The 25,241-nt window shown below is 37.5% G+C and overlaps 1 protein-coding gene across 11 annotated transcripts in view; it reads right to left on the bottom strand.

Moving 5' to 3' along the window:
- The window catches only part of trpm3 (transient receptor potential cation channel, subfamily M, member 3), a gene marked incomplete at its 3' end in the record, with an annotated part of 163,926 nt that overhangs the window by 102,489 nt on the left and 36,196 nt on the right, over nucleotides 1-25,241 (bottom strand). For 3 of the 11 annotated variants that reach the window (XR_014531012.1, XM_083526343.1, XM_083526340.1), the window contains exon 1: nucleotides 21,859-22,593. The exons of 5 other annotated variants lie outside the window; for them this stretch is intronic. Coding sequence is in view for 5 of the 6 variants with exons in the window: in XM_083526343.1 (XP_083382469.1) it covers nucleotides 21,859-21,975 (117 nt within the window). Of the gene's footprint in view, nucleotides 1-21,858; nucleotides 22,594-25,241 lie in introns of those variants that run through there. 3 more of the 11 variants (XM_083526342.1, XM_083526347.1, XM_083526345.1) reach the window with 1 other exon arrangement.

The raw sequence follows: 25,241 nt of genomic DNA on the forward strand, positions 1-25,241 counted from the left end.
AAATGATTATGTAAGATTTAAAATGTTAAGCCCTGTTACCCAAATTGTAAATAGAACGCTAACTATATTTGGAAAACAACTGTACTATTTTAATCCCTTTTAAAATCCTTAATGTCTCTAAGATGCTAGGAAATGTTATGTATTAGCTAGTTTCATGCTAAAAAAAAATATGAGATATGTGGAAACCCAATCATGGCCTCAATCCCAGTCATTTCCATCATCATAATATTGTTTGCCTCACTTGTTTACTTTCGAAACACAATAGATCCTGAAACGTGGCTCCGTACTTTTTAGCACTGCTCGTATTTAATACTGCACTCCCTGCTTTATTGGTCCTTAGCCAAAACCCATAGAGCAGCTTTAACGTATTTGAAAATAAACATCTGTGCACATCACTTTTATTGTCTATAAGCTACCGGTTTTAGTCCACATGCATTACAAACTTCTGCTCATGACAAATCCAGCCTTTTATGGTCGTCCACCATCTGCCTGTGCCCATCCATCTCTACAACACTCAACATCACGATGTCCATAAGTGACAAAAAGTACTCCCTGAAATACCTGGAAAATCCCTCCCTATTCGTTTCAGTGAAGTTACTGAATAATTCATAGGAGTTGCTGAATATCATGTTCTCCCTCTTCCTGTGTCGGCATAGATTTCCTCAGGGTTCTACCCAAAACGTCCCATTATAGAAGACTGACTACATTAAATTGCCCCTAGGTGTGAATCAGGAAGTGTGTGTGTGTGTAAGAGAGAGACTGGTGTCTCTTCAAACATCTTATGCACAATGTATAGATGGTAAAGATGATTGATGGAGTGAGATGAGAGTGACTAAATCTGAATAACCGAATAATCTATAGAGATATTTACATTCACATTCATCATTTAAATCATATATCTCTTTATGTCTTTACTACAGTACATACGCAGTGACCGCCACTGTCAAATATAAGACCCGGACAAGCCAAGGTCCTAAAAGGGTGAAGGTCAAGTCAAGAATCAAGCCCAAATGGGTGTGAGAGATGGAACCAAGACTGAGATTGACACCACAAATGATTTCTGGATGACCAAGCCTAAAAACCAAACTGGCATGACTGAGGCCATGTCTACACTGATAGGTTTTTCTTTGAAATCGCATATTTTTCTTTTCATTTCAGCATTTCGTCCACACTAAAATGGCATTTTCAGTTAACGAAAAGGCGGAAATTATGCGATATTCTTACGTTTCGCTTCTGCGCAGTACAGGGATGTAGGAGATTTCAGATGTTTCAGTGCAGATTAGCAACTTTTTGGAAAAGCAACAGTTTTAAGATGAAAACGCCGTTTTTCAAATGTATCCGGATTAGTGAAGATTTAGCCTGAGACCGTGCTGAGACTTGAATTTGGAAACATAAGCAATCCTGGTAGATCCTTTTGAAAGGAGGTGTGTGTGTATCAGTGCTGTCACATTTGCTTCACTGATCCATGCAAACACCAATGTGTGAACACAATATTCGGCATCCATACGCTGTAATTCCATGTCTTGATATTTACACCGAACACTGTTTTTGCAGTTGGCTTTGCTCTAATTGGCCATCATTATTCAAAATCCAGATTGCTGACATTTCATGCTATCTGTTGAAGAAAATGCTATCATCACATAGTATCAGAGTACAATTGAATGAGCACTGTATCAGACCAGCATCTGTATTTATACATCCTCTACATTTTAACATATACTTTAATGAATTTGAAATGATTAAAGAGCATGCAAGAAAAAAAAAACTCCCCGATGTTGGACAGATAATTAAACCAGGGATTGCATTCGTGCCCCAGATTAATTATACATCAATCTCTGTATTTGCCTAAGAGGTTAATTATTTAATTCATTTTCATGTCACCACAATTGTCTAAGCTTCATAAATACAAAATCGGCGTCGAAAATAATTGCAAATAACGAGCAATTCTACACAAACGGCTCCCTCTTTCCTACTTTCAATGAGGTTCCCTCTCACGGCACGTCTTTTTCTTATCTGCATATTATCTTTGCGTCGTCATTTGTGTTAAGTATGTATCATTGTTTTATGTAATCATTTAGTCCAAGGCGAAAGCCCAATCTAAAGAAGCATTAAACGTTTAAATCTACAAACCTTTATGGTTTTTTTGGTTGTCTCACCAGGGAAATCTATTAAGGGTTATGAGAATAAATAAATAAAACACTTGGCTACCCTAAAAACCAATAAAGAGCCAGAAACTGTATTTTTTGTACGAAATCAAAGACCATTTTCAAATTGCTTTAGTTGATTCCTCTGGTAAATGATTAAAGTTTTATAAACAAACATACATCTAAGTGCTAACCCCATTAAATGATCATATAAATTCAATCCTCAAAGGTGATTGGTCATCTGGAGAAAGATGATCATTAGTGGTAAGAAGTTGATTTGAGAGACTTGTTTGATGGAAACCAATGAAGAACCATTCATTCACCTTGTTCTAAGAATTCAAACAAATCTACAAACAAAGGTTCTTCAGATGTGTCTTTGGGGACCACTATTAAATAAATGTTGTATTGAGAACCCCAAATTAAGTGCTTTCCTATAATAACAGGTTGCATGTAGAACTCATTTACATTGATGGCATTTGGCAGATGCCCTTATCCAGAGCGAATAAAATTGATCTCATTTATACAAATGAGCAGTTGAGGGTTATTGCTCAGGGCCCAGTTTGGCAATGTTGGGATTTAACGTCCAACGTTTTTAACCAATGAGCTACCACTTGTCTTTGAATTCAATTCAATTCAACATTATTTCTATAGCGCTTTTCACAAGTGAATGATGTATTTCTCCCTGATAAGTAAGCCCGGGGTGATTGTGGAAAGAAAACCTCCCCAAGACGGCATAAGGAAGAAACCTTGAGAGGAACCAGACTCAAAAGTAAGTTTAAAATCTACAGTGTCTTTAGTTGCTCTTCTGATGGAACCAACTCAGCTGAACTCAACAATTTCTGTCAAACAGAGTTCCAGGTAGTTGAACCCAGAAATACACAAAACCCCTTAAAGAAACATTGAAGAGTCTTTTCTTTCCATATTCGACTAATCGGTGGTCACACTTTGTCCTATTTGTACACTGAAAATCACATGGTTGCTCAAGAGTTTTTTTGGCCGCCATTTATTCTAAGCTTGAATTAATAAAGCTACATTGAAAATATTTTTTTATTTTATGGGATGGAAACCCTTTAAGGGGTAGAAAACGGGGGGAAAAAATTACTCATGGAATTTAACAATTTAATAAGAATCTCCAAATCTCAGACAGCATGCTCGATTTTGAACCCCGGATCCTGGAGCTGTGTTTGGCAACACCACCTGCTGCCCTGCTGCGCTGCCCTGATTAGATTACGAGCGCGAAAATAAAAACGTATGCTGTGTGTGTGTGTGTGTGTGTGTGTGTGTGTGTGTGTGTGTGTGTGTGTGTGTCTGTGTGTTGAACCTGGCTGTGGATTACCCTAATGGATAAAGTTCAATAAAGGAATGCCTCTTAAGCACCTGAATCTTATCGAAAGTAATCTTTCTGCTTGGAAATATGGCACATGCTTATTAATAAAGTAAAGTATTTATAGATATAAATGACTTTATACATTTTTCACGCTGCTCACTGGTCTGTCTCTCCACGTCTCATCTTCGCTCCTCTCTTACTTTTATCTCAGAACACTTTTCTGTCCTCCATCAGCCTCTGCAGCGCGTGACTAGTCAAGCCAAGCGACAGCTCCAATGTGTGTGTATTTGAGTCTATGTGAGTGTGAGTGAGTCTGACAGGGAGCAGTGCATTAGATTCCAACAGTGAAAGAGGATTAGCTGAAGAGACATGGTGCCAGAGACCTAGAGCTCCTGTGACCACTGTGAAACACACACTCACACATAAACACACACACACATGCACACTCCGACCAGCACAATGCCTGGCTGCGGATTCTAAATTAACCTTGCAGTAACAATACAAGCACCAACAGTGAGCTAAAAGGTTGTGTTCACACCGGAAATGAATGTACTCCGTCCTGTTCCCAGAGTTAATTTGATTTTTTTTGGGGGGGGGGTTTACCACAGAGAACTTGCTCGAAACATGCTTTCGGCAGTGAATGAAATCTTTAGTTCAGAAATAAAGGAATCCTCTGTTTTAATCCTATAAGGTCTCATGGGTAATTCCATCTCACCCCATGTAAGTTCTGAGAAAAATTGCCAGACACAATGGTTGAGGTTCCTTATATCTACAACTTCTATGAAGTTCTTCACAAGATGTGAGAGTTAAAAAGTCTCAACTTTTTAAAGGCAGTGTTCAATTCCTGACGTATTGGTGGCCTCCATTAGTATTGGTGGCCTTGGTAGATATGAGTAATGGAGACTATGCGTCTTTACTGGCTAACATTCGCAAACACAAAATAAAAACAAATCTTTGTTAAATATACAATTTGGTATCCAAAATTTTCATGACTAGCACTTTCACACTATCACCTTCAAAATAATCCGCTTTCACAGTGCTCCCAGTGTTCCTGCAACTTCTGGAACATGTCCTGGAAGTCTTTTCAAAGCATGTCAAGCACCTTCTGCGAGTCGCGCTGGATCTGCGCAATGGTGTCAAAACGGCGACCTTTGAGTTGGATCTTCATCTTCGGAAAGAGGAATACTACAATGTTTTGTTTATTATTCCAGGGCATTTCAAACTTTTACCATTTGTAGTTACATTTTATGTTGTGAAATGCCATTAAAAAGGCTTATTGCCTATGTCACAGAAGCTACAAAATGATTTCCTCAACAGATTCAGTTTTTAGTTTCATGCCTTTATTAGTTCCAGAACAGTACAAGAACAGAGATGATCAAGCTTTAGCTGTGGCTGCTCCAAAGCTGTAGAATAGTTTGTCTTTTAATATAAGGTCAGCCTCAAATCTGGCTAAAACTCTTTGCTAAAAATACTCATCTTTTTTTCTTTGGCTTTTAATTCCTAAAGGATGTTAAATTTCAGTTATTTTCTTAGTTGTGAATGCTCTATTTGTGTAGTACTTTTAATTGTAAAGCACTTTGTTAATGGCTCATTATAAAAGGTGCTATATAAATAAACTTTAGATTTATTTTTTGTTTTTTTCATCTCATAAAAAGACAAAATACAAATGCCGCTCCTCATGTTATGACGTTGCTTGTCATGTTTAAAAAAAAAGTACTGACTCCGAAAACATATTCCTACAAAAGAAGTGTTTATAATTAATCTGTGAAAAAAACGCCTGCTACGCAAGTCCCTGCATAGGAAGTTACTACAGAAACAATAATGCATTTGGGAAATAAAAGTTTCATCATATTGAAATATATTACGTAATGTTATAGCATTGACATGCAGAGCCTCTTCTCGGTGAATTAAGGAAACCCGCTGGCATTTTTTAAGATGAGAACTGAAAAGTACTAAAGAGAGATAATTGTCGCTTGCTTGTTGTCTCTGCCTGCTTGTCTGTAAATGTATGCATGCTTGAAATATTTGAAAGCTCGAGGGGACACAGAGATAACATTGCTCGCTCATCATTCGGAGCGATGGCCGCTAAACCTGCCGCTTTATTGCTGAGGGACTGCATACCTGCACACAATCAGAATCAGAAAGAGTGTGTTCAGGGTTCAGGGGAGACGTACTGACTGATTAAATAGTCTCCGGACTTTGTGTTGTATAACTAGGAATCAAGTGTGAGCTCTGCAAAGAGAAACTCACCCATGGCCATCTAAAGTAAAAAAAAAACACTCCCAGTTAGAATGTAAAGGCAGGTATAAAAAACAACTTACAGCAAGATAATTTACGGTATACCTACTGTAAAAACTGTATCCTATTTAATACTGCATTATAAAGTGGCTTGCTTTAAAATAGTTGATTGGAAAACCACTATGATTCTTTGTAAAACCATGCACTGTTAAACGACTCGCTGTAAAACAAACTGTAAATACAACTGACTATAAAATGACTCAATGTAAAACTGGTTACTGTAAAATGACTGTAAAACTATTCACTGTCAAATCATTAGCTGTAAAAAAAAAAAAAGGCACTTTAAAACCAGTTACTGTTAAAAAGTTTATTGTATAGGCACTTGCTGTAAAATGGCTTACTGTAAAACAAGTTACTGTAAAATGACTTAATGTAAGATTATTCACTGTAAAACCACTAACTGTAAAAATAAAATGTAAACGTAAAACACTGTAAAAATGGCTTACTATAAAAAGAAACTCACTGTAAAATAACCTTTAAACAAGTTACTGTAAAATGACTCACTGTAAAACAAATTGCTGTAAAATGGCTTACTGTAAAACAACTTAATATAAAACAAATCACTGTAGAAAAACTGACTTTAAAATGAGGGGCTGTAAAACAAGTTACTGTAAAATGGCTTACTGTAAAACAATTCACTGTCAAATGGCTCACTGTGAAATGACTCACTATAAAACAACTCCCTGTAAAATGATTCACTGTAAAACAAGTGACTGTAAAATGATTTACTCTAGAACAAGATACTGTAAAGTGACTCACTGTAAAATGACTCACTGTAAAACAAGTTACTGTAAGATTTCTTACTGTAAACAACTCACAGTAAAATAATTTACTGTAGAGCAAGTTACTGTAAAGTGACTTAATGTAAAATTAGTCACTGTAAAAACTCACTGTAAAATGACACTGTAAATCATATACTGTAAGTGATTCAATGTAAAATGACACTGCAAAATGGCTCACTGTTAAACAACTTTCTTTTAAATCACTTACTATTAAATCACTCACCACTCACTGTACACTGAGTGGACCATACAACTGCTAATTTTCTTTTTCTTTTTTTCCTCCTATAAAGACTTTCAATATACTATGATGGCTGATTGGTAAGTAAAAAAAATGTACGTTCAACATAATAAATCTTTATTTTTATATACGACAAAAACATTGGACATAACCAAGAATCTTTTTTTTTTTTTTTTTTTTTTTTCTACTGGTATTTTACATTATTCCCCAAACTGTTTCTTGACACCTCACCATCATGGGAATTTGCATGACCCAGCTTGCATAAAAGATTTAACATTTATGATCAACACCACTGTACTGATTGTATTTATTTATTTTTTTTTATCTTAGTTGCCAAATGTTTGCTTTTCCCCAATTCTCATACTAAAAAGCATTTTTTTTCTCAATTCTTTTAATTTATATTATACAGTACATGTGTGAAAGTAAACGGAAACTAACGCTTCTACTGGAACTTGTAAATGTCCTTTTCTTCGAGAAACTATAAAAAAAAAAAAAAACACTACCCTGCCTTGCACTAGATGTTTAAAGGTAAATGTAACGTATGGGGGTTTGTTAAGGATCATGCTTCCAATAGGTTGTTCTATGGTGGTTGATGGGTTAATGGGAGCTATAAAATTGTGTTTATGGTATAGTATATTCTCCCAGGGGAATATCCCATTTTCTTAATAATCCTGATAATGATGAGACTCTTCAAAAAATTCAAAAGCTCAATTTGGAGCATTTATACTCAAACTCAAGTCAGGCAGTTCCCTCGGGCAGGCACAAACTTGCTTTCGGAAAAGTGTTTAAATTTATTTATTTATTTTTTAAGAAACTCAAGAAGCAACATCCTACAAGCGATGGATTTTATAGTTTATAGTAGTGTTTGTGGATTGCTGAATAAATCATCCTAATTGTAATTATGGCATTAATGGCTGCCGGTTAAAAAACATGGCTGCCATCATCATTGAATAACCCTGCTATAGATAGATAGATAGATAGATAGATAGATAGATAGATAGATAGATAGATAGATAGATAGATGGATAGATGGATGGATGGATGGATGGATGGATAGATGGATAGATGAATTGGTTGAGGAACTGCTGAGTGAATTGATGTGGAGATGACTTGGTGGACGGATGTATAGGTAGAGGGATGAATATGTTTTAGATGGATTGGTGGATAGGTTGTTGGGGGGATTTATGAATGAATGAATGAATGAATGAATGAATGACTGAATGAATGAATGAATGAATGAATCCTTCTTTGAATGGGTGGGTGAACAAATGATGAATGTATAAGTTTAAGGATAGGTACAAAGAAAAAGATTGGAGGTTGAATAGATGTTCAGGTAATTGAATGGATTCATAAATTGCTAAATGGAGTATTGGGTAGGTAAATAGCTGGATGAATTGATAGATAGATGGATTTGTAGGGTCTGTATTGAAGTGCAAAGTTAGGGAGGTGAATGGAAAAAAATCCTTAAACATAGGTAGTGTTGAGCTTCTTAAAATGGAGGTACAAGCCTTCAAAGAACACTTGTAGTCTTAGAGTAAAGGTTTGGAGAGGTTTTAGTGTCTAATGGGGATTTAAAGGTGTTGCAGTAGCAGTGGGAGGGAATTAAAGGGTAGAAATGAAGTGTAGTTTGGGGGCATAGAACAAAGATTGAGCTTCAGGCATGGAGGATGCTGTGAGACACCTGCCTGCCTACTTGAATAAAAGTCTACCATTAGGGGACACACACACACACACACACACACACACACACACACACACACGTAGGTCAGAGACAGCTCTGAGTCAAACTCCCTATGTAGTTATCCATGCTCACACATCCCATTTACCCTCAGCACACAAATCATGCAATATTCAATGGCTATGAACAAGAACACCACACACACACACACACACACACACACACACACACACACACACACACACACACACACACACACACACACTTGTCACAGCAGCCCAAACCATCTGCCTGATCCAATCCACCACCCCCAGACACTGAGACTCTGTTCAGTACTGAAAGGAGTAAAAAAAAAAGAAGAAGAAGAAGAAGGTAAGAAACGGTGAGAAAAATGGAGGGATTTCCTCTGCCCATGAAAACCCTGCTGAGAACCTGTGACATGGCCATTCAGCGTAAAACACCAGAGCATGCATTAAACTGAGACTTCAAAGTGGCCCGTTTTTCAGGAGCACGAGGAGAAGGTGATTTAGAATTCCTCCATTTAAGGGAGAGGACAGGAAAATTGTCCATTAAAAATAGGGCCGGAGCGGGACGAGGTTCCTCCAAATGAGTCATTTTGAACTCTTAACAGGAATCGATATAGAGGACGGGGCAGCCTGTCTTTCATTTCCTCTTTTGATGCAGACGCACCGGTTTATCCTTGGGAACAAAAAGGCGACGTGGAAATAAAATTAGCTACGCCGCATTCCCTCGTTCGTCAAGTCTTAAATTGCTATGGGCCGAACGTCGGGATGTTGTTCATGCTTGTTAGTTGCACCTTTGGGGAAGATTTGCGATTCATATTCATGAAATTAAGTGTATATATTTATGGAAAAAAAAAGACAGAGGACACTGAGTCGTTTCAAATCCCAGAGAAATCTATTGCACTGGGGAAAGCCTTGGTGTGGGAAGATTTCTGTAACCCATAGCAACCATTAATCCACTGATATCACGCTGAGGGTTGACTGTCTTTTTGTTTCTCGTGCATGTATTTTCCATTGTCCAAGGCTTCATTTATTGTGCCAAACAAATCTCCATATTTCGACTGGTGTTTGACACAGAGGTGAACAACCATCAAATAAACCGAAATACATCAAGGATCAAAGAATCCACGTTCCAGTGGTAAATTTAAGGCAAAATACAAAGAGACACAATCACTGGATAACAATAATTGCAAAAAGAACAACAAAATCATCGATTTCTTTTTTCAACAGTGCTGATCCCACTATCTGGAAGTTTCCAGTTTTGCACATTTTGCAAGAGAAATGAGGTTTTGTGTTCAGGAAAACAAATACAAAAGACCCTCTGTGGCAAAATACCAGATCTGTGCATGATGTGTGTAATATATATATATATATATATATATATATATATATATATATATATATATATATATATATATATATATATATATATAGCACTCTTGGGCCTTGAGCAAACTGGGATATGCGAAGAAAGAATTTCACTGTGCTGCAATTTTTATATGACAAATATATATTATGACGACCCAATCATCATATAAAATATGAAAATTCGAAGATGGTACTATGACTGTGACAGTCTTTCCTGATTCATGCTGATTTATCATTTTCATTTTCTGCTTCAAACTGATGGCTTTCCTCTTCTTTTTTTCTCTACAAGCAGGTGACATACTTGCGTGCTTGGAAGACATGCTTTTATCGCTAAAATTGCTGTTTGAAACAGTTTGAAACAGAAATAAATACACACTGACACAACTTTACTCTGTCGACCACTAGCGAGAGTTAGGCATCTCACAGGGTGAGAGATATCCTCATCCCAACTACACATCCAACATATAGTACATCATACGCTGCTGCAATTTTACAATTTTATCGTATTGCTATCCTCATCTTAAGATCGAAAAATCGTAAGTCGAAACATCGTAACTTGGGAGCATATATATATATATATATATATACAGTGAGGAAAATAAGTATTTGAACACCCTGCTATTTTGCAAGTTCTCCCACCTAGAAATCATGGAGGGGTCTGAAATTGTCATCGTAGGTGCATGTCCACTGTGAGAGACATAATCTAAAAAAGAAAATCCAGAAATCACAATATATGATTTTTAAACTATTTATTTGTATAATACAGCTGCAAATAAGTATTTGAACACACAACACATCAGCTAGAATTCTGACCCTCAAAGACCTGTTAGTCTGCCTTTAAAATGTCCACCTCCACTACATTTATTATGCTAAATTAGATGCACCTGTTTGAGGTCGTTAGCTGCATAAAGACACCTGTCCACCCCATACAATCAGTAAGAATCCAACTACTAACATGGCCAAGACCAAAGAGCTGTCCAAAGACACTAGAGACAAAATTGTACACCTCCACAAGGCTGGAAAGGGATACGGGGAAATATATATATATATATATATATATATATATATATATATATATATATATATATATATATATATATATATACACACACACACACACACATATATATATATATATATATATATATATATATATATATATATATATATATATATATATATATATATATATATATATATACACACACACACACACACACACATATATATATATGTATAAAATCAGGCATAACATTATAAAATTACGACCTAATGAGAAACTAATACAAATTATGATGGCTAGACGACCGGGTCTTTATGGCATGTTCATGCTCTGCATTGGTCAGAATCTATCAAAAGTGGTCCAAAGAAGGAACAGTGGTGAACCGGCCAAGGCTCATTAATACAAGTGTGGATTGAAGGCTGGCCCGTGTGGTCTGATCCAACAGATGAGCTCCATCTCAAATTGCTGAAGACAATGTTGCTGTTAATGCTCGATGGGTCAGAACTGTTTCGGCTACAAAATGGGGACCAACGCAATATTAGGCAGACGGTCATAATGATATGCCTGGTCGCTGTTTATATGAAATTAGATTGGAGCAGGATATGTGTAAGGCATAATATGGGTAAAGAATGTGGGATATACTGTATATAAATTTATAATTTGGAATATGTACATTGTATGTAAAACTGTACAAAGGTTATACACAGTGTATATACAGATGATATACGGATATGTGAATTCAGAATTATGAACAGACATAATTATCCAGAGATTACGCCGAATGGAAAAAATGGAGCTGTACATTGTGTTTATTCTTTTATTTGCTTTGTAATGTTTTAAACATCATTATGTTTAAAAAGTCCTTATTTTTCTCAGAATGTAAGCTATTTCAAATGCGCCTAATTTCTTGATGCCTGCCATCTTTTTTACTTTTTGGTCAACCATCAGCACATAATCCATCAGCTTCATTCTACATTCTGGAGAAGTATATGGATCACTATGTGCTTTTTAAAAGCAAAAAAAGCAGCACAGGAAATGGGAGTCTGACACGTGTCCTATTCATACAATGTTATGCGATGCACAAAAACTTCACTCACTCTTAGCAGAACAACCCCACACCATTTTCCATTAGATTGTCTGTGATCTCTGAATATGTTGCTCTAGTTTGCATCATATTATTTTTCATTTGTGCAAATGGTTCCAGAGTGGACTTATTTTCCTAAGAAAAGACCACTAATGAATTTCCCTTTTACTTCTAGGTTAAGATTGAGCTGTTAGATTAGACATATTGTGTACTTAAAATCATATTGAAAGTCAATAATATTGAATAAAAAAAAAGAAACGAAGGCACCGGAATCCACATTTATGTTCTTCAATTGCGAATCTAAATGCAACAGACGATGTGAACTCAGATTGAGAAAAGAAAAAAGCAGTAGCAGCCCCACTTTCTACATCGACATAATTGTATTTGGGTAAAATGTACATTAATATTGTAATTATAAAAAAAAATTATTTACTTTTACAAATAAATGTTACATTTGGACTAAAAGTTGACGTAAGTGGCAGATGCTACATGATTGGTCAATACGGTAGGTTGAGATCCAATGACTTGGAAGCGTCACCAAATGAAACACGATATTTAGAGACAGAAGGTTGAATTTCGGAGACTAAATAGGCCGCTTTTCAAGCTGCTCTTGGAGCTTGTTTCCAAGCAAATATTGAACAGATCGCATGTTTTCTGCTATTTAATAGTATAGAATTCAGGTTAAAGTCTGAAATCTGACATTTATTTCACAATATTACACATAAAAAAATACAAAATATTTCTCTAGAAATGTAGAAAAGTGTATAGGTTTCAAATTTCTGACAATATTGTAATTGTAAATTGCTATAATGCATGGCGATTTTATTTATTTTATATTAGTTCTATTGCTAATCATATAAGATTATTATTATTATTATTCAATTCATATGTTACTTTGGTCAATTTTCAATCAAGCAATGCCAATTCCGCTTCTTGTGTTTAATATACACAAGTCAATATATTTTCATCTATATTATATCAAAGAGCTTCTAATGATTTCCACTACAATTATCATTATAAACCGTGAGCAGTTAACCATTTAAACTATTTCCGAATAGTTTCTATTATGTGGTGTGTTTGCGTTCATCATTAAATCATTCAGGCTGAACAATCAAACCAAAGGAAACCAATGTAGAAACTCAGATAATCCATGAAGTTTAAATGGTTCCTATTGGTGTGCAGTAGATTCCAACATGTGATTTATAAGTCGCCAGTGTTCTTATTTGGTCTTTAACAGTATATAATACTATTATATAATAATTAAAATATAATATTTACCACTAAAGACTTCACAGGGGTCATTACAGTTTCCATTTAAAACAATACAACTTTTATTATACAATGAAGAAACTCTATGATTTTTATGTTGGTTTTATGGGGGTTTATGTTCATATTGGGTTTTTGGCAAATCGTCTGGAGTTGGCATTATGGTTCCTCCGTCAGTTTTTATGGGGGATCATTTGGAAGGAATTCGCAGCAATGAGGATTTGGTCTGATAAGTCGCAAACTGTTGCTTTTTTAAAGACAATAATACGTTTGCAGCTTGGGATTATAAAATTCTAGATCCTAAACTCTAAAATAAGACAAAAAAGACTTTAATAGAAGTAAATGCACACACGTAGTGTTGGATTACAAGCATGTATTCATGGAAGTAATGCAACTATGCTGTACGCTGAATGGGGATTATGCTACTTTCAATGTATATACTGTATATTCAAAGCTTGTGAATAACTCATCAAAAGGCCCAATCTTTATTATTTAGACTTTCCTGATCAAAGACGAGGCCAAACCGTGTCCTCAGAAATTCCCGCAGGACCGTATTAGCATTTTTTCCCTGACGATAGAAAAAAAAGGAGGAAGCTAATGAGGATTTTTCAGTAACAAATAAAGTTTGATTTGGGGGATCAATAGCTAATTGAATGAACAAAGAAGAAACAAATATCCACTATATTTTGCTTTGGATTTTTATTTGGATTTCTTCAATTGTAATTATGTAGGTTTTTTTTTTATATTGTTGAATATATTCGTATTACAGCTTTTACTTATGGAAATCCACCTACACTTCCACTTTTAATTAACATACACTACATTAACTAATGTTTGTGCACACCTGACCATAAGATTTGCATTAGTCCCCATTTGCTGTTACAATAATCTCCACTCTTCTGGAAAGATGTTCCACAAGATCAGTTCCAATTCATCCCAAAGGCTTTCAATAGGTTCAAGATCATTAACATGCTGGAACAGATTTGGATCTCCTAGTTCATGTGAAGGGAAAATACATTTCTACCACATCTAAAAGACATCCGGTACCATTATGTGCCCTTAACTTTGTGGTAAAAGTTTGGCGAAGAACCACATATGGGTGGAAAAGCCGATATTTTTGTCCTTATAGTGTATCTTTCTGATAATCATAGTCATTTGAATGTCAGAAAATTATGAACTACATGATTAACGGCCCGAATGTGTTTGTTCCTTGTTTACTTTCATTACAGATTGTCAAAAAAATGCACTGCTGTCCCAGATTTTCAATTTGACATGTAAGTAATGTCTTAAAGAGGCATCTTTACTTTAATGCATTCTTGTTTAGAGCCTCATCTCAAAATCTATAAATTAACCAGACTAAAAGCCTTGTTTAAATGGAATCCCTGTACTATTTCCGTCTAAATAGAACAACCATAAAAGAATATTAAACTAGAGAACAGCAATATTAGGGTTTTTTTCAACCCGGTTCCTAATGACTAGGCTTGTTTCTTTGTTCTTTCTTTCCCACTAACTTGTTCTCCCATAGCTACCAAGCAGAGCTCATGAAAGCTTCTTCTTCTAAGATCGCATGTTTTTCAAGCACATTACAGGCCGGCTGACCGCTCACTGACTCCAGCAGTTGGCTCATATGGCCCGTATTGTCAGGGGAGACAGGGCACAGCTATCAGAATCAGAAAGCCGGGCCAATTATCCTCTCTTGGACTCCAGTCTATGGGAAATGGTGGCATGGTTGGGATCTGCGATCTATCAACAGTACGGTGAACAGCTTTGGCTTTTCTACCTGAAAATTGATCTTGTTAACCTGTGTATATCCAAGTATATACACTTTTCATGTCTGTTAGAGTGTTTCATAGCAAATAATTGAAGGCTTCACAAGGGACTTTTTTTTCACTCCGAACACTCAAAACAGCCATTTGTAAGCTTGTTCCAAACGAAAGTGTTGAAAACCAATTGCTCCAAATTGACTTACTTGTTTTCTTGATGGTGGCTGGGAAAATTGTTTAATGTTACTTTTCGAACAAGAAAACTGCAAGTAAGTTTGTTTATACTTGTCAGGTGTAGCACACATTTGCTCGTTTCCAAGTGGTGGACAAAAACGAAGTTAATGTAATTTGATACTATATTTAAGTAGCTTTTACACGTATCTTTAGCTTACTAAAGTATATTTGGGGAGACTTTTACTTTAACTTCACTATATTTCAAGGTCAAATATCATACTTTACTCACCTACATTTTGTAAAATCAGTCGTTCCTTTTTATTTATGAGTGGATAAAAACTTAACTGGTCAAATATGCAGCAAATCAGGGTAAATTGCCTCTTTGTGGTATCTAATTATTACCAACATACAGTTCAGTGTCCGTTCAACATGAAGCAGAACATTTTGAGAGGAATAAATGAGGAAAGAAACTCCAGACTCAACAACACCTGTGGCCTTATTTACGCATTTTTTTTAAGTAGGTTTTGGGCTCATTATAATTGTAATAGATATCCATCAGTGTTTGACTTATCATTCCATTAATAGATTGGTGTGTTAAGAGTAACATTAGAGTTACATAAAGAGTCACATAAACTGAGTTGATTAACAGAAGAGTCTTAAAACAAAAATGATAATAGGAATACAAATCATAAGTACTTTTGAAGACATACTTTTAAAATTTTACTCAAGTGAAAGTTTAAAGGGACACTTTTACTTTAACTGGATTAATATTTTACAGAATATCTCTACTTTAACTCAACTACATGGTTTGTGTCAGTGGCGGGCCGTGCATTTGGTACCTGGGCCTTTAGTGGGGACTTACCCGACTTAATCCACCTCTTTATACCACCACTATCACATCACAATTATAGAAACCATCAATACTATACAAAAACGCAATATAACAATGTGTGGCAATACAGAGAGAGGCATTTGGCATATGGAGGGTGAATACCATTTTACTAAAGCAATCTCTAAACCTCTACACCACAACCGCAACTCACCAGACATGCATACTCATAATTTGCACCGCTCCTCATAGGCTGTGAGCCAGTGGTACCGCTCGTAGGCATTTGTCTGGAAGTGGCAAACAAACCCTTTCCTGGGATGAGATAAGCTAGCTAGCTTCGGGGTTGGCCGACTTCTCCTCACATTGTCTAGCTTTTCTTCAAAATTGATTTTTTTGCCGAGACCAAATACATTTCTATTCCTCCGTCAGCCATTGTGGGCATAAAAAGGTGTAACTCAGATGTATTATTGTGTGCAGAGCGCTACAGATGTGTTTTGCCAGTCGAACTTGGCTGTAACAGTATCCCTCTGACCAACCAGTCAGAGGACAGAAAAATTCTGACGCTATTCTGGGCCAGATAGCTGGCCCTGTAAGATGAATTTGAATTCGGATTGGTTAAATGGAACAGACCCATTGCTAATATAGTCTAAGGTACATGGGCATTGACATGGCTGCACATAGAGGCTGAAATCTGGTTGGATAATTATTCACATCCACATACATGTACTGAAAGCAGTGCTGCCAAGAGAAACGCTACAACTGTTGGGAATAAAATAATATAATTTCATGGAACAAATATAAGAATTTAGGTTGTAATTGTAGGTCAGTGCTTCTGATTGTGTTTAGGCCAGCAGAGAAGGCCTTGCTGGCCCTGAAGACCCACCGCTGGTTTATGTACTTTGTCCACCTCTGTCATTTCCTTTAAAATGGCTTTTTTTGGACCCAAATACATAGCTAATGCTAGCGAAGCATCGACTTAAAATTAGTTACAGCAAGCCAAGCTCTTGTGCACCTGCATGATAAGAAACGACATCGCAGTGCACTATACTCTGTGAAGAGACTTTGCATGTACAGTACACCCCACTGCCTCTGGTGAATTATTGACTTTTTTTTTCAATCTGTCAATCAAGAAATCAGGTCGATTTAAAAGTGAAAACTGTCACCAATCACTGCACTGACCTTGTCCATTTCTGCTGCCTTATTTTCTACTTGAATCACCAGGAAAGTCATGCGCAAAGGCGTTTTCTATACCATGTAGCCCCAGTGCCTCTAGCGTACAATGGATGTGGAGGTCACATTGGTTAAATTATCTTACAACATGACTAGTAAGAAGAAGAAGAAGAAGAAAATCGTTGATAACACTTAATTCACTTTATAATGTTATTCCAGTTTATTTTAATGACTGGCCTGTTTATACAGAATGACTAAAGTGGCTTGCATAACTATTCACCCCCTTGATCCATTCACATTTTGCAGTGTTACAACTCGGAATTGGAATAGACTTTAATGAGATGTTATGTGTCATGAACCTGGACAAATAATACTGAAGTTGTTTGATGACAGGATTGTAACCAGGATGCCAATGGAAACTTGATGCTACCATCGCCATGCTTCATAATGGGAACGGTGTGCCCAGGTTAAAAACCAATGTGTTTGAGACGAATGTATTGCTGTGTTCAGCCTAAAAGATCCAATTCAATCCAATTTAATTCAAGTCCAACATTCAATTGATAAAACTGCATGAAATTCAAAGCAAAAATCTACATCCAGAATATAATTTTAATGAGTATGTGTTTTTTCCATATTTTACTCATCATCCTGAGTGGCTGATGTTTTAGAGTCTCAAGACATTTTCATCAGCGTGTCGCTTTTTCCTCGAGAGCTAATTGATAATTGAAATTAATGAGGCCCCCATCCGCTAGCAGTCTTATTATTAATCAGGAAAGATGGCAAAGTTACATTTAAAAAGTGCTTTATACAAAGTACCTGTCGAATACAATTATCTCTAGAGCAATTAGGGAAAAAATGCATATTAGATATACATATGGATGAAATAAAGTCTATTTACACTATAAACTATACACAAAGACTGAGAAAGAGAGAGGGCGGTTGGCTCTTGTGTATGGGTTTGTGTCCTGTCCTCTTTTTGCTTTAAAGCGAAACCACATGGGTCTTCATTCAACACACGTACAGTACAAACGAAACACTAAAACAAACATGTCCAAAAATTCCACTGGTGTAGTAAACAGCAGATAAAGCTGCAAGTAAACATTACATTTTTTTTTCTCTGACAAACAAAAGCTTGGTTTTCTTTTCAAAATAGTTCAGATTATATTGCATGGTGGAGACCAAGAAGCAGGTGGAAATGATACTTTGCTGTTTGTGTTGTTCATTCAACAATATAGAAGAGCTTTCATTGCTCTAGTTGCTATGTTCAACCAAACCACTGTCCATCCACCCACACATCTATCCACCAACGATCCAGCATTCCATCCGCCAACCAAATCACGCATTCCATCCTCCAATCCATCCATCCATCCCTCTACCAACTACACCTTGCATCCAACCATGAACCAATCCACCCACCCATTCATCCATTCTTGCATCTACCAACCAATCTGATTACTTTCATATCTTTTTAGCGGCCCATCCATCAATTCTTCTACCAATCAAACCACCTATCTACATTTACCAAGATTTCAATTCACATTCACCCAATAATCCATCCATCCATCCATTCATCCATCCATCCATCAATTAATCTATCCATCCATGCATCCATTCACTAAGTCCTCTCCTTTTTCCGCTACCCCACTTTTTTTTTACTTTTTTGTGCCATCTCTGCATCTTTCTCTCTTTCTTTCACGTGTTCCACATCTGTAACTCTACGCTCTTGCATTTTAATTCCCCTTAAACTTTCTTATGTTATCATATTCTCTTTCTCTCAGCATTTCTTTCTCTCTTAGGCTCCAATTCTTTTTTTCCTCCCTGTGAGTCCTGGCACAATCCAGGTATATTCTTGTATCTCATTCATCTTAATTATTGTGGAAGTGACAGACTTATCTAACCTGCGGCGATTTGGCCAAACACTAGCGCAATAACACACATCTCACGCTGTCATTTAGATCAGAAATGATGATATCTGATGCAAAACTTCATGTCTACTGGTGTAAATCACATCATCAGCAAAACACACTAGTGGAAAAAGATATCTGGTGTATTGATGCTAAAGGAATGAGACTTGATGATACAGGTGATACAGTATACACAAGATGGCTTAATCATCCTATTGTCGAGGTCTGACCTTCTTTTTTTGTGCTGTGATATGTAGCCAATCAAATGCTTCCCACCCTTGAATAAGCCCAGGATCTGATTTGGTAAATCTGAAGATCTCTGGATATTCAGATCTCTGGATCCAAGGCACTGGATCCATGGTATTTGAGTTTTTTTGTGCTACATTGATAAGCATCCTGGGATGAGTATTTGTACACAGACCCTATCAGGACAGTTGATTTATCGCGAGCGATGCTTCATTAATAATGAAAGATGCCGTAAATTAGATTAGACTGTACCATGATGGTGACTTCCACCCAGGTCTTTAACTTTAATTTCCTCACTTGTATCTTCATTAGTGCTTAATTAGCAAAGGCTTTTTTGGCTTTTCGTTGGCCTTGTTTATGATGCCACCCACATTCTCCTGCTCATCCCACACAGTTTTTGGGTCATTGAGATTAGACAGGAGTCATAAAGCCATCAATGCTTTCCCATCACCATCACCGCTAATCACATAAGAAGTCATTACCCATGCACCATGAATGCCAATATCACATCCAGTGATGATTCAATATTGGCATGAAAACCTAGTAATCTATAGTATCAGGATCAGCATATCTTGCTAAAGGACTGCTCCAGAGCTTGGCTCTGCATTAAGACCCAGTATATTTGTATATGTAAGAAAAAATATGTTGAGGTGATAAAATTACACTTGAGGAAATAGTTCCTCAAGGTTTGTTTGGGCAGAACTTTGTTTCTATTCTCTGATTGTAAGGTCCTGCATAAATCCTGACATGGTTCCTCTAGAGGGACCTTGTTAGACTGAGAGTTTTCCACCTTTAACAGTGTAACAATATATCGGCCAATACCCACTGTGAATGGAGATCTGGTTACACCAGTCTCTGGAAAGGGTCGAGCGCAAACCCTGGCTGCGGTTCCCATGTTTCAAATGTCAATATCATCTGTACCTCAATCTTTGGAGCCACTATTTTTAAGGAATAAAAACGTAATTATTCAGATTAAGAAATTACTCAAGATCTTTGGACACTTTTTTATGAGACTGGTCCAAAACCTCACAACCCATGTAGCTGAAATAGAGAGTAAGCATGCTAATCACATGATTGCACCATGACTGCTCCTTGTGAATGACAAACACCAGTTCAGTGTGGCTGAGATCTATAATGCTAAAAATAAGGTAGTGGAAGTGGGGCAATTTAGCCAACTTTTTAGCTCATTATGCTTTAGTTCAATCATTTTCCAAAGCACTGCGGCTTTGCTGATTTTTTTAAAAATTGGGGGAAAATATATACAATTATGTATTTATTTTTTAAGACATGGTTGCATTCACCCATTTCCGTCAATGCATTCTTTTCCCCAAATATTCTCAAGTTGAATCAACACCAAAGTTACACCCCTAATAAGCAGTGATTCTTTATGTAGCCACTGCCTGTATGATTATATATATATATATATATATATATATATATATATATATATATATATATATATATATATATATATATATATATATATATATATATTTCAGAATATCTCCTCAATCTAAATTGCATGTAGTTGCTGAAATTAAAATACTTCACAAGAATACATTTTTTAATACACCCAAGAAGGAATGATGCTGATGAAACCCTGATATCCTGAGATTTTCCCCAGCACCCAGCAGCCACTTTAATCCCCCCCACCACCCCCCCCACACACACACATATATATTCAATCTCAAGAATCATCTTCTCTCATCTTCTGACGCATGACCTGCATCATGGCTGTTATTTTCAATCTTCTCACACTCATCCCCTAAGGGCAATGACAAGCACGTCTCTTCTCAGGAGCACAAAAGTAACCATATCGCATGGATAATAAAACAAGCAAACTATTCGACCATTTTCACGAAGCTTGAATCTGTGAGATATTTATTCTGTTTCGGATTATTGTGGGGTTTTTTTTTGCAACTGCAGTGTGTGAGGATAAAAATAGACGTGTGTGTAGGAATGCACAGCTTGTTCGAGGTAGGCGAGCGAACCTGACAGACCGTAAGATGCTTCTAATTGACATGTATAATTGGGCATATTTAAATAGGATTCAATTATGAAGAAAACTGGGCGGCCAATAATAAGACAAGGTTCACTTTCACCTGCCCCCTCTTTTCCTCTCTCCTCAGTCCCTCTCTCTTTTTCTCTGCCTGGACATTCCTTGCTCTGATGAGCGTGAGAAACCCAGTTTCTAGTCCTATCTGTGCGTTAGGGGGCATTCTGGCAGACCTCAGAGACACTGATTTACTTTTAGAACGCTTACAAGAAGAAGATGAAGAGGAAAAAAAAAATCTAGAACACCACACGAGCGAGAACGTTTTTTTCAATCTTCTCTACAAGTCAAAGTTTTGGCACTGAGATGCACCGAGCCCAACACGAGCATTAAGAGACCACAGGTTTTAGAGTAAAAACAAAATGGTCAATTAGGAGTCTCTGAGGCTTCTATGGAACAACTTTCCTTAGAGTACAAATTGCACATTCGTTAACCATAAGCATGATAATAATAGGCATAAATCAAGCAATGAGTCGCCCAAGTTCCCTCCCTGAAGCTTTGATAATACCTTTAGTAGGCGTACGGAAGGCAGGAAGGCGGCGTGACACAGTTTTCGGATGGTCCAGTTGAGCGGGCGCGGAGCATCCAGCTGGCCGTTCCCGGCATCCGGAAAAGGGCCCCACATTGCTCCGGCCAAATCCTGCTAATCTCGCTCGGCTCAGGGAGCATGACCCTCCCTCGATCCAAAGATAGAAAGATCCGTAATGAGCGTTGGATCTAGAAGGAGCAGTGGGTCCTGGAGAAGCGCTAGATCCCAGAGGAGCGTCTCGACTCCAGAACCGAATGGAAGCATGCGTGTGTTTGGTCTTTCCAAAAGAACCAAGATGAACGGATAAAAGCCAGTAGAGAGGGAAAAAAGAGACAGAGAGAGGAAAGGAAAGAAAGAGGGGAAGGGAGGGAGAAAGTGCGAACGAGAGAGAAGAGAAACAGGAGAGCAGCTGTAATGTAGAGCAGCGGAGCGCTCTTTCCATGAACGATGTGTGAGAGGAAGGGACGGGAGATGGAGAACAGGAGGGAGAGTGAGAGTGAAAGAGAGAGAGAGAGAGAGAGAGAGAGAGAGAGAGAGAGAGAGAGAGAGAGAGAGAGAGAGAGAGATGCTAAAGGAGAAAAAAAAGGAATGATAGAAAAACTAACAAGGGTTCCCCTTTTATGAGTTTTTTTAACACAAAAATGATGAAAAGCATTGCACTAATGTGGGACTAACGTTTTTAAATGCCCTTCTTTCCCTCTGTCCCATCTGATCAGAGACCTTTTTTTCCACCTCCGTGTCTTTGAGGTCACAGATAAAAGGATGAATGCTTCCTGCGTTCGCTCTCCCACTCCCCTACTCCCACTCTTTCTTTTTATTTCTCCCCAATTCTGACATGTCCAGTCGATCTTTGATCCCCCTCCTCACTCCATCTGCCTCTGATCTGCCAGACTCGCTGTACGTTTGAGTCCAAAAAGTCCACTGTACTCGTCAAGCTGGGAATCATCAACTGCAAACTTAACAAAGGCTTCGAGGGTGATTCTGTAATTGGAGGAAGCATTTAGCCTTTGGAACTCTGCAAATATTATTTGGTTATAATCATGTTTTCGAGATCTTTAATTTCTTTGTAAATTTTTGCTTAATTAATATTTTCGAAATCACCACCAGATCTTGCATTTTTTTTTCATTCAATGATCTTCAGATAAAAATTCAACGATGCAACTTTTCCAAATATTTCACTTTGAAGTAAAGGTGATCACAACCCAACCTTTTCACAACCCGGCACACGTCCAACGAAAAACATACAAATAAAACAAGCAAACATAGAAATGCATGCTTGATCAGTATTCTACAAAAGTATTGGGACACTTGACATTTCCAGCCATATGTGGTTCTTCCCAAAACTGTTATCCCAATGCTGGAGCCACACAATTGCATAAGATGTCTTTGCATGTTGGAGCATGAAATTTACCCTTTGCTTGAACTAGGCCACTCAAACCTATTCCAGCCTGACAATGTTCCTGTGCACAAAGCCAGTTCCATGAAGATACATGGGTTTGAACTGTGTGAAAGATCTTAAGTGGCCTGCTATAAATCTACAAACCCTATTACACACCATTGGGATGAATTTTTTATGTTGACAGCACACCAGGCCTCCTCATTTCCTCACCTACATCAGTACCTGATTTTAATGACGCCCTTGTTGCTGATCGAGCACAAATCTCCAAAATCTAGTGGAACATCTTCATAGTGAATGTTATTATAACAGCAAATGAATAATGGGGAATGACCACCAATCTTACAAATCTTATGGTCAGGGGTCCTCAAATATTTGTTAATGGACAGTGGTTAAGCAATAAAAAGTGACTGTTGACACAATTCTAGAAATCTCCAAGTGGTCATTTTGTGACTATTGCAGTTAAAAAAAAAATTTAAATGTGTATCTAAGGATGTTGTTCGTATTAATCTTAGAAACTATACCACACGATACAGTCCAAGTGTCAATATAACGGCAAAACTAACGGGTGATTTATTGGGGTACAACCACAAATTGTGTATGAACAGGTGATTTATTTGAAATGTTATGTTTATGTTATGTTGACTGGTCTAAACAGACTAAAGTTTGGTTCATAGTGCATTCGGACCACCTCTCGTTCCTCTCCACCCACCCACACAGTTCCTCCTCTTCAAGCGTATGCTGCATTGCTGTTTTCTGAGACGGTGAGCCGAGAAACCAGCGCCAGCTTCCACCTGCTCAGGATTTCACCAAAAGCAGCGAATCCTCACAGCTTTTACAAACACTCTGCACTTTTCTATTCTCTCTTTACCGAGGTGCACCAGGAGAAGTGATCCCTCAGGCGCCCATAAGCTGCATGAAATAATAAAGACAGCAAGAGAAAGTGTGCGAGGTGAAACGGAGGAAAAGAATCCAGTTCGAAGTGGGCACACTCTTTTCGCTGGTACACGGGTGGCATCCGGCGGGAAATGATTATATGTCGTGTTGGGCATGTGTGGCGGCTGGACACCCTGAGGGATGCCAGGTAAGATTATTAAAGCACCTAAAGAAATGTCGTGCATACTATCGTTGTTGAGTCTTGCCGATCAAACAGTGTCATTCGGGATGCATCTGAATAAACATATCATGGACTTACACGGAACAGGTGAACACAATCAGGTAACAAACTAATGACAGGACAGTAGAACCCGCAAAAAAGCACCAAAAATAAAACATGGTGATTATTACGGTAAATATTTAGTTTTTCGGATCTGGTTCGTGTGACTATATATGTAGGTGTTATAAGCAAATGATATGCAAATTAAAGAATAGTGGGCAGGAATGTAAACCTGATGGACCAATTGTGGTCAAATCATCTCTTAACTACAGTACAATATTTATTAATACAATTTCAACAGCATGCTATAGAGCTTTGACCTCAACCCTTTGGGATGATTTGGAAAACTGACTGCACCACAAGCCCCCTCACCTCACCTACGTCGGTACCTGACTTAACTAATACCCTGTGGGCTGAATGAGCACAAATATCCACAGAAACAGCAAATGGGGACTAAATGTGGAATGGGATAAAATGTTCAAAATGAAATGTTCAAAAAACACATACCAGTCTCATGGCCAGGTGTCCTATAAGTATCAATGATTTAAAAAATTGGTTTCTTCTTCTTCTTCTTTCGGCTTCTCCCATTAGGGGTCGCCACAGCGGATCATCCTTCTCCATACCCCCTGTCCTGTACATCTGCCTCTTTCACCCCAACTACCTGCATGTCGTCCTTCACCACATCCATAAACCTCCTCCTTGGTCTTCCTCTTTTCCTCCTTCCTAGTGGCACCATCAGCATTCTTCTACAGATATACCCCATGTCGCTCCTCTGCACATGTCCAAACCATCTCAATCTCGCCTCCCTCA

Source organism: Silurus aristotelis (genome assembly GCF_946808225.1).
Source record: "Silurus aristotelis genome assembly, chromosome: 23".
Classification (NCBI taxonomy): domain Eukaryota; kingdom Metazoa; phylum Chordata; class Actinopteri; order Siluriformes; family Siluridae; genus Silurus; species Silurus aristotelis.